This window comes from Tribolium madens, unplaced genomic scaffold, assembly GCF_015345945.1.
Source record: "Tribolium madens isolate multiple individuals breed KSU strain unplaced genomic scaffold, Tmad_KSU_1.1 Scaffold_2;HRSCAF=44;Tcas5.2_LGX, whole genome shotgun sequence".
NCBI classification, from domain to species: Eukaryota; Metazoa; Arthropoda; class Insecta; order Coleoptera; family Tenebrionidae; genus Tribolium; species Tribolium madens.
In genome coordinates, this window is record NW_025400995.1 from 1795508 (window position 1) to 1812880 (window position 17373).

General features: G+C 37.8%; 3 protein-coding genes across 3 annotated transcripts; 2 read left to right on the forward strand and 1 right to left on the reverse strand.

The window, feature by feature from the left end:
• The first annotated feature begins 436 nt into the window (after nt 1-436).
• LOC123006376 lies at nt 437-3171 on the forward strand. The gene is made up of 6 exons (XM_044400807.1): nt 437-685; nt 730-2143; nt 2192-2343; nt 2391-2549; nt 2600-2937; nt 2981-3171. The coding sequence occupies exons 1-6, from the start codon at nt 565-567 to the stop codon at nt 3104-3106; spliced, it is 2310 nt and encodes a 769-aa protein (XP_044256742.1). The 5' UTR covers nt 437-564; the 3' UTR covers nt 3107-3171.
• On the reverse strand, nt 3157-8958 carry LOC123006375 (zinc finger MYM-type protein 3). Its single transcript, XM_044400806.1, has 13 exons — nt 8512-8958; nt 7698-8463; nt 7213-7652; nt 6900-7167; nt 6139-6850; nt 5876-6090; nt 5539-5826; nt 5313-5491; nt 4759-5268; nt 4255-4713; nt 4068-4206; nt 3920-4019; nt 3157-3426 (listed from the first exon to the last, which is right to left on the reverse strand). Exons 1-13 carry the CDS (start codon nt 8521-8523, stop codon nt 3252-3254), a joined length of 4263 nt encoding a protein of 1420 aa, XP_044256741.1. The 5' UTR covers nt 8524-8958; the 3' UTR covers nt 3157-3251.
• A 2160-nt stretch (nt 8959-11118) lies between these two features.
• LOC123006748 (protein naked cuticle) lies at nt 11119-17318 on the forward strand. The gene is made up of 5 exons (XM_044401479.1): nt 11119-11590; nt 13657-13832; nt 13882-13992; nt 14302-14924; nt 15769-17318. Exons 1-5 carry the CDS (start codon nt 11491-11493, stop codon nt 16436-16438), a joined length of 1680 nt encoding a protein of 559 aa, XP_044257414.1. The 5' UTR covers nt 11119-11490; the 3' UTR covers nt 16439-17318.
• The last annotated feature ends 55 nt before the right edge of the window (nt 17319-17373 follow it).

The following is a 17373-nucleotide window of genomic DNA, read 5'->3' on the forward strand; positions in this document are numbered from 1 at the left end:
TGTGACAATTACGAAACGGAAAGATACACAAGTTGGAGGCTGTCTTTATCTTGAGTTTTATAAAAAAAAATTCTTTCGAAATGCTGCGACGACTTTAAATAGTTAAAATTAGAGTTAAGTTTACAGACACGAGATAAACGCAAATCATCTTACACCCAAAGTAATAAATATGTCACCAAATAGGAAAGCAACAAGGTGAAAGATAAATAAGAGTTTAAATAAAATACGTATTATTTGTTAACTCATAAATTAGTTGATATTTATTTTAGCTTACGCAATTGTGGCTATTTTCGTTCGTTCTATAGTATTTATTAATTAAAATCCCGAAAATTGATTAATCAAACTAAAGGGTGATTCATTCAATAATAGGATGTATTGCATTACGTTTCTTGTTAATCAGTGCGAAGAAATAAAAAAATGCTGCAAACCACGTAAAACTTTATTTGATATGTGGGTGAATTGAACAAATAGTATGAAATGTTCTTGACATTATCTTACATTTAAACAATGAAGAATTTATTCTGCCAGTTGTAATTGTGTTCTTTGGCGCGTGCAGTCTTAAAAATGGGTACAGATACGTCAACAACCATGGACCAAAAACCGCCCATCCCCAAAAAGAAAAAAAAATGGTCGATAAACAAAAATCTGATAATGCTCAAAGTCACGTTGTTTTTTCTCTATGGAGGTAAAAAACCCCAACAAAAACAATGTAATAACAAATATTTCCAGCAACGTCATCTTTGGTCCCATATTTGACCATCCACATGCAGAGTATTGGTCTAACGATGGAAGAAATCGCAATGATTTACTTAGCACTTCCTTTTACCACGTTCGTGGCTCCTCCTGTTACCGGATTTTTAGTCGACAAATTCGGGAAATACAAACCCGTTGTCATAATATCGTTTATACTAACAGCAGCGTTGCATCACTGTCTACTTTTACTCCCCCATCACGAGATTGCGGGCGTTATCCCCTCGGGATACATCATAACGCACCCGAAAAAGGGCTATGTTGAGGTTTGGTGGAGCCCTTGCCCCAGTCGGGAGTGTCCCGAAGACGAAGAACTCGACGTCGCGCTTGACATGTGTGTCGACCACTGTTTACTCAAGAAAAACCACCTGAAACTAAACGGAAGCATCGTAGATCCTGGCAACACCGACGATTTGTTTTTTCATTTGAGAAAAAAGAAAAATGATACACTCCGAGAGAATTCGACTCAATTGTTCACCCTTGACATGCACCCAAATCTGGGTGAGCCAATAGAACAGGGGGGTATTGATTTGGAATCGGCCGAAGAAGACGACAATGTTATAGACTTCAAAAAGCGCTTCAGAGAGAAGCTTTTACGCCGTTCGGGGGTCAATGTCTCGGAACTGGAAGAAAACGATTTGAGATGTGGGGGGGTCGTGTCCTCGGCCAATGATATGAGCACCCAACAACGTCTCCGGAACTACTCCACTGACTGTATTTTGCAAAAGTGTCATTTTATCTCAGGAGGGCCTGATGTGTGCCCCCCTGAGTACGAAAAAAGCAACGATCGCATCTTCTGGATTTATTTCACGGTCCGGTTCGTGGCCAGTATCATGCAGACTGCGGGCATGACCATCATGGACCCCATTGCCTTGACCATGATTGAGAAATACGGGGGCGATTTTGGGAAAGAGAAGTTGTTTTCAAGTCTTGGAATGGCGATGTTCTCACCGATAACCGGCGCGCTTATCGACTGGAATAGTCACCGGTTAGGTTACACCGATTATTCCGCAGCCTTCTACACTTACGATGTGTTACTCATCGTGGCAGCCCTAGCTGTGTATTTGATGCCCCTGGGAACGAAACTGCCCGCTGATAACATTTTCCGCGACTTGAAAAACATATTTCAAATGCCACATGTCGTGGTCTTTATCATATTTTTGTACATTTTGGGGAACTTGTGGGGCTTTATCGAGAGTTATCTCTTCTTTTATTTGAAGGATTTGGGGGCTCCGAATTACCTTTTGGGGATAACTGTCACAGTTGGGACTATCAGTAGTATGCCTTTCTTGTACGGGGCTGATAATATAACGCACAAAATGGGGCATATTACTGTTATTATCGTGGCATTTTTTGCACATGCCGCCAGACTTGTCGGTTACTCACTCATTGAGTATGTCTCAAATAATGGGGAATTAAATAATCAAGTAATAATTTCTAGGAGTGCTTGGTGGTGTTTCCCCTTTGAGGCCTTGGAGTCGTTATCGGTGCATATGATGTGGGTGGCTGCTGCCACCTATTGTGCCATTTTGGCACCTAAAGGCCTCCTCGCCACCTTGATTGGTGTCATAGGCATGGCTCATTTCAGCATTGGTACTTAAATTTCATTTTTTCTTATAAATAAATAAGTGTGTTTGAAGGTAGGGGTAGTGGGAGTTTTGTGGGGGGTCACGTGATTGCAAAATTTGGGATACGTCAAGGCTTTCGCTTAATGGGATTGGTTGCTGTTATTTCAGGCCTTGCCTATGCCCTATTGCACTTTTCATGGTTACGAAACATTGATAAAGATGATGATGAAGGTGGTTTTTCCCGTATTTTCGCTCTTTATAATTATAATCAAAATTTTTAGATGAAGAGCCTGAATTAAAAGATGAACCGAAATTTAAAGACCAGAGTACTATGGTCAGTTTTGAAAGATTAAGTCTGGTGATTGAGTACAACCAAATTGGTTCTTTGTCTTCCTTGGGGAGACATCGAGAACCCGGTTCTATTATTAGGACTAGAAGTAATAGTATAAGAAGAGGAAGCTACTCGAGTGGGATGTTTAATAAAGCCCCGAGAGGCAGTAGTAATTCAAAAGTTGATTTACTCAAATCTGCGATTGAAGTTAATCACCATAAAAGTTCTAGTCAAATGAGAATTTCCAATAATTATTTGAATCGTCAAGCAACTAATAGTGCCGGAAAGGTAATTTTTTAATCAAATGATGTGTGACTAATTTTTTTTGCAGATTTATTCAGATGTGAAAACTAGTAGTAGCCCCTCAGAGACGGAAATTGAAACCCTCATTCCGAACGAAAAAGATGAAATAATTTACGATTCAGTACAAACAAAGAGTAACAATGATCCTGTTTAAATATTTTGCCCCAATCTCAATTGTTTTTATAGTGGGTGAATAAAATGAAATTTTTTAATACAAAGAGAAAATAATTTTATTTAATGTTAAATCTACATAAAAACTGCTCCTGCAAATGAATAAGCGAAACTGAATATGAAACTGCTTAACTAGTTAAAAGTGCGACATTAATCTCTTTGACCATCTTAACCCGGTGAAGCATTTTTTCAAGTGCTTCTTGCGGTAGAGCTGTTGTTGAATACCACACAGGACTATCAGGTACACAAGATCTTTCCGGTTGTAAATAAAAAACATCATTGCGAGTTTTAACACTTTCGGGACTGGAAGTGAAATAGTACATTACCACCGAGGTTTGTATGCTATTTTATTCACAATCACATTATTTTCAGTCAAAAATTTGAGTAAAATAAAATTCTAACAAAGTTAAGGTCCAAACGTAGTAGGCCATCCAAATGACGTTTGATTTTTGACATTTCAGAAATGTCAAAGAAAATATTGAAATAATGTGTAAATAAGTCGTCGAAATGGAGCAATGTACCACCAGAATTAAGAGAAACTGCTACAAAAGCAATTGAATACTAATTTAGCGAAATATTATGCGTAACTTGACAATTAAAAAAAAAAAAAAATCCGGTATTTTCGTAATTTTAACGTTGGCAATCTTGCATATTACCACCCAAGAGGAGTAACATTTATTACTCTTCTTAAGAAATAATGACATGTTTCTCAACCTTAAAAAGGTTAGTAATCTGCATATTACATTAGTGATTGTGAATAAATATAATTCCCTGATCATGGAAATAACCAACTCACCATTTCGACAAGTAAAATTCGTACAATTTAACTGGACACCGTAGTGGATTTTCGTCGTTCTCTTGTTGCTCGTAGACCTTTTTCTTCCGCGTGTTATTCTCTAAAACGCAAAAATGACCTGTTAAAAATCAAGTCGGCAAAGACTTACGCATCGCTGTTTGGGGTGGATAAAACCGTAAAAGTACATTTCGCGAACCTGGGACTCGGGCCACGCCTGCTTGATTCGGATTTCTCTTCCAGTGTTTCATGATGTGTGAAAATGACAACTGCATGTGCTCCTGTACACTCTGTGAAACACTAAATTAGTCGAAAATCAGCAATTTTGATTGACCTACAGTAAGATTGAAATGTTTCGTATTAAAAAACATCAAAGTGCTCAATAGGACATGTGGGGAGTGAGCACCGAGTTGTTTACTCTCCCACAAGTGCTCCTCTTCGACTCTTGTAACAATGTAATGAGAGTCGTTGTAGAGTACTGAAAATTTCCGAGCGACTTCGTCCAAACTATCAGTGAATTGTTCGTAATAAGGGTCGCAGAAAATATTATCAATTCGTCCATTTTCAAATAAGTATTGTTGAATACCTAAACACAGGTAATAAATCGTGTCAGGGGCGTATTCAGCCCCGTTGGGTTTCCGCACTTCTTTAACAAAAAGACAAAGCGAGTAATTTAATTCATCGGCAGTTAATTGCAAAATTTCGGTTTTGAAAGGTTTCGCAAACTTTGACGATTTCTCCAATTCGGTGTTTTTCGTAGTCACCCATTGTTTCCACGCATTAACCCCAAACGTGTACTAAAATAGGGAATTAAACATTGATTAACACCCCCAAAGACTCACTTTAAGGCAAAGATGTGCGTCGGGTTTTTCGGCCGGTTCAGGTGGCGCTACTGGTTGTGGGGGTATCACCGGTAGGTCAGCAGGTTGTGACAACCTGCGACGTTTCGAGCCTGAACCCCCTTTTCCGCCTCTACCGCCCCTTTTACGCCCCCTGAATGACTGTCTTTCATTCATTTGCATGATCGGTTGGGGATCATCAACAGTTTCCTCAGTGGTGGTTTCGCTACCTTGCGGGGCTGTTATGGTATTAGCAGTGAGGGCCCCCTCAAGGTCCACAGCGGGTTCTTCAAGCTCAGTTGCCATTTTAAGTGCCATTTGTAACATATCGTCACCGAAAGTGTTACTAGCATCGACTGGTTCGGGGCTAAAAGTGCCCTCATCAGCAGGACCGGCTTCATCAACGTCACTTTCTGAGTCAGTGTTTTCTTCTTTTTTATCACCAGCGACCATTTCAGCCATCATGAGGAGTTCAGCCTCGTAAGGATCAGTGGGGATTTTGACTTGGATTTTCTATAATTGACAAGTTAGTAGTGTAATTGAATGAAATGACTTACCTTGATTTCTTTCATAATCCCTTTGGCTGAATTTCGAGTCGTTGGGATGAAAATCGGGACTGGGATTGGGAGTGGGAATGGGAGAGGGTACGGGGCTGGGACTGAGTACATCGGGAGCGGGGATGGGATATATACAGGGATGGGGACCGGGATTAAGACTTTTTCGGCCTCACGTTGGTCTGAAATCACAAAATTGTACAAAAATCACAATTTTTTTGACAATTACCTGTCTGCATTGCCTTATCGGTCATGTTCGGTCTAATACTTGTACTTTTATGGTGCTGTCTCAACTTGCACATTGTAGCAACATTCCGTTGATCAGGTGTCGGCGATGATTTAATAATAATATGATGTTTCACTTTAACAGAAGGTTCGACGTTTGAGTTCAGTATGTGTTGTTGGTTCGAGTTTGTTTTTGCTCGTTTATTATTTTGGTTACTTGTGTAGTTTCCATTTTTATTGGCCAAACTTTGGACACTACTTATCACCGGTAAGGGTGGCGAGATTGACTTTGCTGTTAAAGAAACTAAGTTATTGCTATTTTTAATTTATTGAGTACGAACCAGAATCGGTGATTGAAAATTTCCTATTTTTTTTAGGTTCACCGGCAGGCACAGGGTATGATATATCTTCAGTGGTAAGTGTAATGGGTGATTTTTTAAATTTGTTTTGGAACGACATTACACACGAATATGAACAAAAGTTCCGAATTGTGGCATCTGACATTGTAAGGTGATACATTGGTTGATGACGCTTGTTACAAAAATTACAAATGGTTCTAAAATTACATCGTGTAGAAAATCATCAACATTGATTTAGTACTTACTTTTTCGAATGTACGGCATTTACTGACACTTGGAATAAGCTAAGACAGTTTATACTACACATATTTAGTACAGGCCCTGTTTTAAAGTATCTCCGAATCATATCAAAATTATATTTTTTGACTTTACACCACGCACATGGAACTATTTTCCGATGTGCTATTATGTAAATATTTTGACAACTATTCGAACAAAAACTATACTGAACATTATCATAAAACATAGTGTTTTTTTCTAAAACTTCATTAGGGAAGTATCTTCGACACATTGAACATTTCCCCGGTGCTATATTATTAACGAAACTGAAAGCGACAAAACATCTATCGCTACAGAAATAATTCGGCGCTCCATCAGACTCGTATTCGATCGTAATTGGATTATCAGTTTTACAAACCGAACATTTGGTGCCTTCTTCGACTTTTGGTGGCTTATTATTGGTCATAATGTCGTAATTTTCCATACATTTTTGCGAACAAAAGTCTTTAAACTGGCCTTTGTCGCCAACAGGTGCTAGAAAACCGTCAGATTCGGTCGACATGTCTTGTTGACAGTATGAGCAAACTTTGAGGCCTTTCTTGTACTCTTCAAGACAGTGACTTGAACAGAACTGTCTTATATCATTGCCGAAACGTACGCAATATTTCCCGAGAGAATTCGGCCGAACTTCGGAATTACAACTCGCGCAAATCGAACCGATTTCCTTCTGATACTTGGCTGCAGAAAAACACCGTAAACACAAAAACAACGCAAAAAACAAACCTACATAAACAAAATTCGTTACAAAAGTCCATTATTTCCCAAGTTAGATTGTTTTCCTCATCGTCGGTTTTCTTTTTACACACGACGCATTTGCGCTCGAAGGATAACTTAGGAGTCTCTCTATTAGTCGCTAAGTCTTTTACGCGGATTTCGCCCTCCCACGTCAAAACATAATTATTCGCATGGTCAACTTTAAAATTGTCTAAACAATTGTCGTGACAAATGTATTGTACGTTGTCGTCTTTAGTAACGGTATATTTGACTTTACGTTTCTACAAAACTGGTTTAGGGTGTGAAATTTGGTTTAAATTACTCACCAAGACACACTGAAGACAAGTCTGGAGCTCCTCATTGTTACACTTTGATATTTTAAACTTGTTGGTGGAGGAAGAGGCATCAGTGGGTGGTACAGGGGGCACAGTTGTGGCCCCATCTTCAGTAATTTCGTTCGAAGAACTTGCTTCTGATATGTCTCTCAGGGGCGGGATTGAGAAAGCCGCTTCTTTTTCTTCCTGTGATATGACTCGTTCAGTATCGGGGATTATACACAACTCCTCATCGGCCCCTTCTTGATTTTCTGGAATAAACCCATCAGAGGCAATAGGATCCTCCTCAAGCAATTCGTCCTTATTGTTTGTTTCTTTATCGTTATCTTCTTTATCAAGATTAACCCTTTCAAATAAGGGTTTTTCTCTTTGATCGTCATCTTCAATTTCAGTATTTACTTCCGTGTTTTCAAATGAACCTTCTTCATTGTCTAAAATTAATATTAATTGTGATAATCACGATTTTGGTACCATACCTTTATCTTCATTTTCGTTAGACTCATCATCTTTTTCCATTATTTCTTCAAGTTCTCTTGATATCCCACCTTCATTGAATGCTATATATTCAACAGTATTTGTTTGTTCTTCATTTTCTAAGGATTTGTCAGCAGTTTCATCTTCACTTTTTGCGTCTTGAGATTCGTCTTTTTCTTCTTCTTCTATACAACTGTCTAACGTTTTTTCACTCTCTTCACTTGTGTTAACATCCTTGTGCTCTTCTTCAATAGTGTTGCTTTCTTCGGGGTTATCAACGTCCATTTTTTCATTAATTTTTTCGATTTCTTTAATCACATCCGCTGTCATTTCTCCGATTTCTTGCTCCTCTAACTTATCACAACTCTCTATATTATCAGACTGTGTCTCAATAGCTTCAGATATACTACTATTTTCCTCTGTAGTTTGAGTACTGACTGGAGGTGGCGTTGAGTCTATTTTATCATTTGTTTCATTTGTGTTTTCTTTTTCAACCGGAATTTGAGTATCGAGTGGAGGTGGTGTTGGGTCTACGGCTACTTTATCGCTACTCTCAATTGTTTCATTTGTGTTGTCTTTTTCAATCGGAATTTGGTCAGAAGTGTCCATAATGGTGTCAAAAAGTTCTTGGTTTAGATCTTCCCTCGTTGATGTGTCTTCTGGGGCTTCTTTGGGGGTATCACTAGTCACAGAGGGCTCAATAGTTTCGGAATCAGCTGGTGGTTCTACCTCCATGCTAGATTTAGGAATAATATTCTCGAAAATGTCCTAAAATCAGGAAATTACCCACTATTATCGCTCTTATAATGTACTTACATTGACATTCATGCTTGAGGATTTTAAGAAATCAGAGAGAAATATCTCACTTTTCTAACAGCTTCAACAAATGCCGGCGTCCTCGAAATAAGTCACATACACACCCAAAATTTAATTAACTATTTAACTAATTGAAACATTCCAAAAAGTTATATATTTACATACTCAAAGAAATTTACATCGACTTATTGGAATTAAAAAATCAAACAAACATTTTATCACGAAACATTAACAATAATAATGGTGGCAACTAGAGAAATAACAACATTGCTGCCAACTGCAACGCGCCAAACATTCATTATCAAAGTTCGGGCATTTCCCCTATGGGAGTCGTAGCACACAAATAAGGAAATTCTAGTGTTCTTGAGTCGTTTTCATAGAAATTATACTTCCATTGGACTACTACGCAACGCAAAGTGGTTTTTAATAAAATGACATGTCGGAAGAATGCAGCGCCGCTCTACGGCAATAAGGCTAATTAGTTGATTCTTATTACCCTCAAACTTAAACTTCTCTTAATCATGAAGGGAAATTGTTTATTGTATTGTAATAAATAAAAAGTTATAAACGCATTTTAGTGGTGCCATCTAAAAATTTAATATAAAGGTGTATTACTAGTTGCCTAAAACTCGTTATGGCCACAGTTATGGCGACCTGTGGAAGTTGTTAACGTCACTCAAGAGATGTCACTAAGGTTCCAGAGTCAGACTTTGAGTAACAGGGATTAAAGTGATCTTCTATGAGAAATAGAGGGCAATTCATGTTTTCTGATGTCTAGCCGACTATACGAATGACAATAGTCATTTAACCTCGATTAAGAATGTATATTGGGGTTTTTAGATATGTTGGTGTTAGAGTAGCGCGGTTAGGAGTAGAGTGAGCGCGCGTTGACCGGTCAGCGGTCGAGGGAGGTGTGAGGGATTCTCTAATTCAAGGCCAGTTAGTAATTGTCCGACTTCAATCGAAAAGCCGCCTCTTTGATCTCACCGCCTCGGCACGAACTATACAGCGCGGATATCAACTATTAAAATAGTGGTCCTTCAAGAAAAATTCGACTCTCGACGATATTTCGTCATTTCTGATACTTAAATAGAATGAATCTCGGCGCCAGAAATAGCATTTTAATTAAAAAGTTTGATGCGTTCTGTCATAAATGTCACAATAGACGCTCTTGATTTTTATTTATATTTCGTATTTTTGTGCGGTAAAAGAACACAATTTGGAAAAAAGACTAAATTAGAACTCTCAACGCGGCTATGTTCTAGCCTTTAGGCTACGAACAATAGTTATTGTGGTTGTGGTTGCCAGTTACGGTGATCTTCATTTGCACCAAGGCTGCGCTGGACCAATCACAAGGCCGGGTTTATTGATAAACGTGACGTCACCTGTCAAAGTTTATCGAGTTATATATAGTTAAGAAGCCTTGGCCTAACATAGTGATAATGAATGGAGACTATCCACTTACATAATTAAAGCCATTCATGAATCAAAATCGAGTAATTATATCTGAATCGTTTAATTAAGACGATTTTCTTATCAGTTATCAATTAAAGTGGCGTCAAAATAATACAAAAAATTGCCTAAAATATTTGTGGTACACTTGACATACGGCAGCCATGTTGAATCGTTTTACCGCCACAGCTGGCGGTCAGAGTGCTGAAGCAACGTTCCAGCGGCTTCTTTGATCTTACAGACAAGATGTAAAAGCTAAGGGCAGAGTCATCTAATCGAATTCAGAATTCTTAGGTTTATATTAAAAAAAATCAAATAAGTAAAACTAGCCCCTATTACGTATATTAATAAAATGCAAATTTATGTAAAAAAAAACAACACTTATATTCCGCTGGCGGTCCTATAATACGATTTAGTCAAGTTTGTGTTTTTGGATCTCTTATTTAGCATTGGCCGAGTGGGTAATCAAAAAATGTATAATTAACGGTAAAGGAAACTTGTAATAACAGGGCGGTGAGATCAAAAGCCTCTTTAATTTTTTCCTTCTCATTTTGTTTGTCCAGGTTCATTGTATTTGTCGGCTGTAAATTTCTTCACCCCGACACCCCCGAAAAAGGGTTTCACCCATTTCGGTTTTGTGTTGACAACACACGGTAATATTTTAAGTGATCTCTCTTATAGATATTTTTATCCGGAAATAGTGAACGAAAAACTGTATTGGTGCCGCGCTGATCTCTAAAGCCACAGAGCGCCGCTTGTGATTCGCCCCTTGCCTCTCCATCGGCGGCTGAGTTTCTCTGATTCCCTCGCCCCTCCTAAAGAACAGTAAGCGGTCTTCAAAATCCCGACTATCTCTGTCATGGATTTCCTTTGCCGAGGCCGACAGTTTACAACTGAAAAGCGAAACCACCTCAATAAAGAAATTCGCTGAAAGCCACATCTGCCCAGCCACATTACTATCATGTTATATATTAATAAGTCTTCCATATTTCAAGAGCCCCATCAGTCTTTGTTTATATGAAATTTGAATTATTCATAAATGAGTATATAGTCTTCCAATCCATTACGTTTAATGGCTCATAAAACTGGATATCCAAAACAAAGGAGTCTTCCTTTTTCTCGTCTAGTAATTGGGGGTAATTTGGCGTGATTCGATGGGGTAGTGATGTTTGCGCTTGCGCTCGTCGATGGGGTGTAATTAGTTTGATATTTGTTAATATTTAGTGAAATGTAGTTTGGCGATGTGAGCCCCCCGTGTGATCTACCCCCACTCAGTGTGGCTACTGGTGTTGTTTGCGCCGCGCCAATCTCTATAGAGTAGGGTGTTGCACCTGGCTCCTCTAGTTGCGTACACGTCGACCAAGTTTTATCTGCCGTCTCGGCTAGTGCCTGAACCGCATGAGTTACAATGATGTTTCATTGGAGAACGTACTATAGAGCCGGTACTCTCTTCACGGAGCTAGTAGTGACCATAACGTCAACGTCGCAGCCTCTCTAATATCGCGTTGTGATGTGAGGACTCTTGTGATGGACATCTGGCTATTATTGATGCACAATTCACAGATGGCTAACAATTTAGTGAAGTGGTGGAAAACAAAGTTTCTCAACGGATATAAACAATTCTCAGGTGAGGCGATCAAGCCTTTAAAATTTAAAGCCACCTGCACTTGACTGACACATGGGTTTGTTTTCTCGATTAATGAATAGATTTTGAAAATTCGCGGCTTGTGCTTGATTTCGAGGAGATTAATGGGCCGAAGTCACACACAGAATGATCTGGCAACAATGTTGTTGTCGGCGGCATTTTCTTGCATCTTGACTTGATTTGTGATGTTTCTCATTTTTGGCAATCACGATTTGTTATGCTTTACTATTCACTGACTTAATCTCAAAGAATGCATGAAATTATTTACGGATAACTTGTTAGGTACACTACACGTGGAGAAATAAAATAAACTGTCATTATCACCACAACTACTTGATCCCGATCAAAAAACTGCAAATGTTTTCCACAGGTCATTCGACTTACTGGCGCCAATTTGCAATTTAAACTCTCTAAAAATAAAACGACTTATAAATTGCGAATATTTAAACAGGCCACCTAGTTCCATGGCTTTTACTCAATGAAAATATGTTTATTTGTTTTGGATTGTTAATTTTAGTGCGAATAAATTCCTTTTCCCACAAATGAATATGATTTTGGGGTTGTTTTTTCAGAGAATTTTATCACTCTTTATCAGAGCACAACATCGAGCGGCTTTCTGTGTTGCGTATACCTATACACAAATTTATTGGTTTCGGTTAGATAGCATATCTTAATTGTTTCTAATAAATAAACTGGCTCTTGAACTATTTTTTCCGGTTTGATAAATTCGGGAGATATCAACTTTCTCCGAAGAAAAAGCAACTAGCGGATGTTGAGATTGCAAAAATATCATTTACCGTAAGTTTCCTGCATTAGTGTAACGCTTCATTAGAGAAATTTTTATTTCCAACAATTAAGTGGAGGACCTAATGAAACATAATTTAACGCTTGTGGATTTTATAGTTTTGTTTATTCCGTAACCTATTTTTCCATTTGGATAACGATCTGTGACGGATTTTGTTACCGACACTAAAAATTTCGTCATTAGTTATCCAGAATCCAGATGGGAAAATTGAAAAGGTCCCGTCCACTTCACTTGTGTTTAAATAAATCTAGTGTTATTTTATTTGCTTTAGTCGCTTTGTTGATTAATATTTAATATAGTTTGATAAGGATATCAAAGTTAAGGCCGACTGTGTGTAGTATTGTAGTTTTGTTATGTGCTTAAATCAATATTTATCCAAGTATTAGAATCAAAGGTGCCGACATCAAGTTCCGGGAAAGAGTTGACTGGCGCCACGTATAAATTCCCGTTAGTCATTAAAGAAAATGTTTAAACATTGGGAGTTTATTTCATAATTATAATGGTAGAAATGGAGGAATGCGTTTGGAAAAGACTTTTTCTGCTTGACTGCCGGTAAATATTAAGTTACAACCAACCTCCCACAGTTTTTTCCGAACATGCCCAATTCAGGCTGTTCCTAGAAGCTATGAATGCTCTCCGACCTCGTCAGTTTCGAAGCCATAAAACTGCATTACCTGGGCCTTTGTCCGTCGAAAACTTTCGAAATTTCCGATTGATTTCGTAATAATCGAGGATGAGCGTAATCCGAATTAATTACGGTGAAAGAAAGTCTTAATGTGGTCTAGACTTGGCTAAAAGGCAACCGCCTAAATACCACCAACAACGTCATGACGTCACATTTATTTTAACAGCCAAAGCAAAAGAATTTCTACAGTTAAGATACCTTGAAATAACTCCTTTACAAAGAACATGCCGCCGCTCAGTGTTTTTAATTGCAAATTGTTTCGAGTTTTCGTTTTATTTGACAAAACCTTGTGAAACTGGATGTGTTAAGTGACGATAAAAGGATCATTGCAAAATAAACAAAAACTTTTATTTATTTACTCAAATCTCGCCATCAAATACAGTCACGCATTCGAACAAAAACCGCTCCATCGTAATTAATCTGAATTCCAAATAGTTATTTAATTGTAACTTTCCTCAGATGCCTGGAGCCGTGCGCATTCCTCCGCTCTGTGTTATATTCTTTACTTTCATTTCAGACCTCAACATACTTTAAAGTTGAATTTTTTTTTTATTACAGTCGAGTGTGGTGATGGTAAAGTGTCTGATACGGAAGAACTTCTAGGCCGATTAGGGTCAGAAGTTGACGGTAATGAAAGGTTGAGATCAACAACACCACCTTTGCCATCGCAAGACGAAACCACTCCTACGCCAACACCCGAGAAAAAACAACCTCAACACCATCTCAATTTTGAGGTACTGTAACGCCTCGTACTAACTTATTCTATCTCAGAATTTTCAACAGGAATTTTCCTGTGATGTTTCGGTGGAAGATGGGGAAAAGTCAGGACAGGAGCGACAGGAATTTTCTTTTACTTTGTACGACTTTGATGGCTACGGGAAAATAACTAAGGATGTAAGTAATTGAATTTTAATCTTCAACTGCCAAAAAAATTACATAAATCATTCTATAATGTAAAATTTATAAGTAGCGCGGCACGCTTTGATCTAACTTCTCTTTGAACTTACTTTGTTTACAAGAGAAATTACATTTAGATGCTATTAGAATCACATCCTACTCACTCCTTGCCTTGTCATTTATTTATATTCCCGTGAGATGTATATTATTACAAGATTTACACCAACAACGTTCTTTTATTTCATTGTTTTGAAACGGATCTGCACAAGTTTAACTAAGTAGCATTTTGTTTCAACTTGTTTCCAGGACATTGCCGGTTTAGTAACGACAATTTACGAAGCTTTAGGATCGTCGGTTAAAGTGCCCCATTACGGTAGCAAAACAATCAAAGTCAAACTTACCGTATCACCTGACCAACGTAAGCACGTAAGTGCCACAATTATCAACCAAAAAGACAATAACAATGAAAAAACACAAGAAACTAGTATACGATATAAAAGAGACTTAAACGTGACTATAAGACAAGGTATTAACGAAAAAAGAAAACACGGTAGAAGACAATCGAAAAATAAAAAACATCAATGTTGCAACAAACACGAAGAAGAAGATCAAGAAAATCCTTTCGTATCAGATGACAGCTCAGACGCTTGTAGTCGAATATCCGGAAACTTAACAACTGACGAAGAGGAAGGAGAATGCTCGGATAATGAACGACATAAACCAAAAAAACATCAAAAGAAATGCCACAGAAGCACCAGTCCTAGATACACTATACCAAATTTATTTATAAAAGACGCGAATATCTGCAACGAAAATAACTGCTCAAAGAAAACGCCGAAGAAGAGGTCGGGCTCCTTGCAGCGCCAGGAGCTGCTCGAGATCATACAAGCCAACATGGACAAGAACAACCTAGGTTTTCAAACGCCCAGGTACTAAATACAGCATTCAACCAAAAAATTCTTTTCCTATTTTGGGTTAATTAAAAGTTTTAAAACCCCAAATTACTTAATATTTCACACAAATTATACGAAAACAATGATTGAATTTTGAAAATCTGGTAAATTTAAATTTGTTAAGTTGGTAAGTTTTGAAAAGTTGAAGAATTCGAATATTTATTGCGAGATAAAATTAAAAAAAGGTTCTTAATTAATGCCTTTAAACCCACTTTGCACTTTTAAACAATGGTTCATTAGAAATAATTGTTTTCATTTGACATTTTGTTTCTTCACCAGATGTTAGTTAAAGTTGGTGATTTTTATATTAGAGTGGGGTAAAGACCAAAAGTACACAGCTTCTGTTCTATCATTTTAAGAAATTTATTTGCAAAAAAAAAGGAAAAATTACATTGGTTTTGTTATAAAAGAAGTAAGGTTATGTTATTATAATTACTGAAATTGGACCCTCTACCGGATCAAGTTGGTTTTAAAATAGATAAAACAAAAGAAATAAAATTCCGTGACACTGATCACAGTCGTCGAAGTGCTAGTTTAAAAAGTGTGGTTACAAAATTTCAACTGTAGATACGTTTTATCACAAGGTTTCAAATTAGTTTTGCACTTGTAGCACTTTTTAACTCATTTGCGTTCGTTTGTGTTACACCAAGTCTGAATTTTGCTGTAAATGCAAAAGAAAAAAAAAACTATCCCCATTTCATTTAGCATCTCAAGTTGGTGTGTACTAAATTAGGAACCACCAACCTGACAATAATAAAGGTCACCAAAAATTTAAATGTGTAAAAATTGTTTGTGAGAAATACAGTAGTTTTTTTTGTAGAAAACATTCCAACCATGTTGGGACGCAGACGCGTCAGCTGGAGGCGCCCCAGAAGTCCCCGCGGAGCCCCAAGGTGTCCCCGTCGCCGCTGCAGTACCTAGCGAACATCGTAGACCCGACGCACTTCTACGTGGACTTGGCGTCCCTTCAAAACACAACTCAACTCCCCCAAACCCACTGCCAATACGACAAACTAATCGACGCCGTAATGTGCGTGTCGAATAAAAAAATCGCGTTAAATAAACAAAAGTGTCGGAAGCACCGCAAGAACGACCTCACCGACTTCCTCCAATATCCGATCACAAACGACGAGAACAAGCTGCACAAACCGACCAAAAGAACGCCAAAAAAGAGTGTTAGTGATGTGAAAAAGAGCCCCCATGTGGTGACGGGGCACACGTCGTCGCCGCACCATCTCCGACACAAGAACCGGCAGGAGGACCAGGCGAGGGCCATGGCGCAGGTGGTGCGTTGGCTGGAGCAGGAGTTCTCCTCGAATTTGAACACGAAGGAGAAGGCCAAAGGGAACCATTTTCACTCGACGAAGGAGAAGACCACGAGCACGCCCTCCACACCCAACTTGGGGGTGGAGCGACACGAACATCACCACGTCCATGAACACATACACCATCACTATCACCACTACCAAGAGACTCCTTTAGTGGTATAGCGATGGGCTTGCGAGTGTAGACTTATTCAATTAGGGACCATTTCGGATGCCTTCACACTGATCTTTATGGTAATGAGGTTCAAGTTCCTATTTTGTGTGGCTCATTTCGTTGATATTTCTTTTTTTTTTTTGAATCTTGACTTGATAATACTCCGTTATATGTATAAGATATGTGTATAATTCGTATGACTAGTCTGTATTATTGTAAAGTAAGGTTAATGAGTATTTATTAAATTATTTTTTAATTTTATTGATATTACGTTACTTCTGTTATTTCACTTCAGTCAGTATTGATATATTTTTATGTTAGTGATTGTCAATAGTATTTATTGAATTTCTTACATCATAGTGTGCCTAATTTAAAATGCAAACTACTACCTCTGTACAAGTACTAATTTATAATAATGTAGGCAATAAGGCAATAAATACCGCGCGATCGAAAAAAAATAATTAGGGTATGCGACGATTAATATTCTACAGTTGGCAACAATTTTTGCTGGGAATTTTCCACACAAACTTGAATGTAAATGACCATTCACCATTTTCGTCTTCTACAGCATTTTTGTAATAACATTATTATTTCACTCAAAATGAATTTTGTTTCCGCTGACATTGAAGTCAAAAATCAGGATTGCCACCTCAAGGATTTTAATCAGCGCCTACTCTAATTTTTTTTCGATCGCAGGATATCATTTCAGGGATGCAAGGAAATTTGTAAATAAATTCATTTAACTTAGAACTTCCCTGATTCAAAGTCTGACTATAAGAATGAACTATTGTATTAATAAATTATATATAGTTTATATTAATAAACTATTTTAGTTATCTTTCTTTTTATTCATAACACTAGAACATATTTATTGAGAAATAAAATGTTTTATTATAACTAAGTAGTTTTTTTTTCTCCCATTGTATGTTTCGCGAAATAATTCAAT

Coding starts and splice junctions, on each gene's coding strand:
- LOC123006376 (XM_044400807.1), top strand. CDS start 565: ATGGGTACAGATACGTCAACAACCATGGACCAAAAACCGCCCATCCCC. Junction 2,144..2,191: donor GTCGGTTACTCACTCATTGA/GTATGTCTCAAA, acceptor AATAATTTCTAG/GAGTGCTTGGTGGTGTTTCC. Junction 2,344..2,390: donor CATGGCTCATTTCAGCATTG/GTACTTAAATTT, acceptor GTGTGTTTGAAG/GTAGGGGTAGTGGGAGTTTT.
- LOC123006375 (XM_044400806.1), bottom strand. Junction 5,827..5,875: donor ATTTTCAATCACCGATTCTG/GTTCGTACTCAA, acceptor TTTCTTTAACAG/CAAAGTCAATCTCGCCACCC. Junction 4,714..4,758: donor ACGCACATCTTTGCCTTAAA/GTGAGTCTTTGG, acceptor TCCCTATTTTAG/TACACGTTTGGGGTTAATGC.
- LOC123006748 (XM_044401479.1), top strand. CDS start 11,491: ATGGACATCTGGCTATTATTGATGCACAATTCACAGATGGCTAACAAT. Junction 13,993..14,301: donor ACGGGAAAATAACTAAGGAT/GTAAGTAATTGA, acceptor ACTTGTTTCCAG/GACATTGCCGGTTTAGTAAC. Junction 14,925..15,768: donor CTAGGTTTTCAAACGCCCAG/GTACTAAATACA, acceptor TTTTTTTTGTAG/AAAACATTCCAACCATGTTG.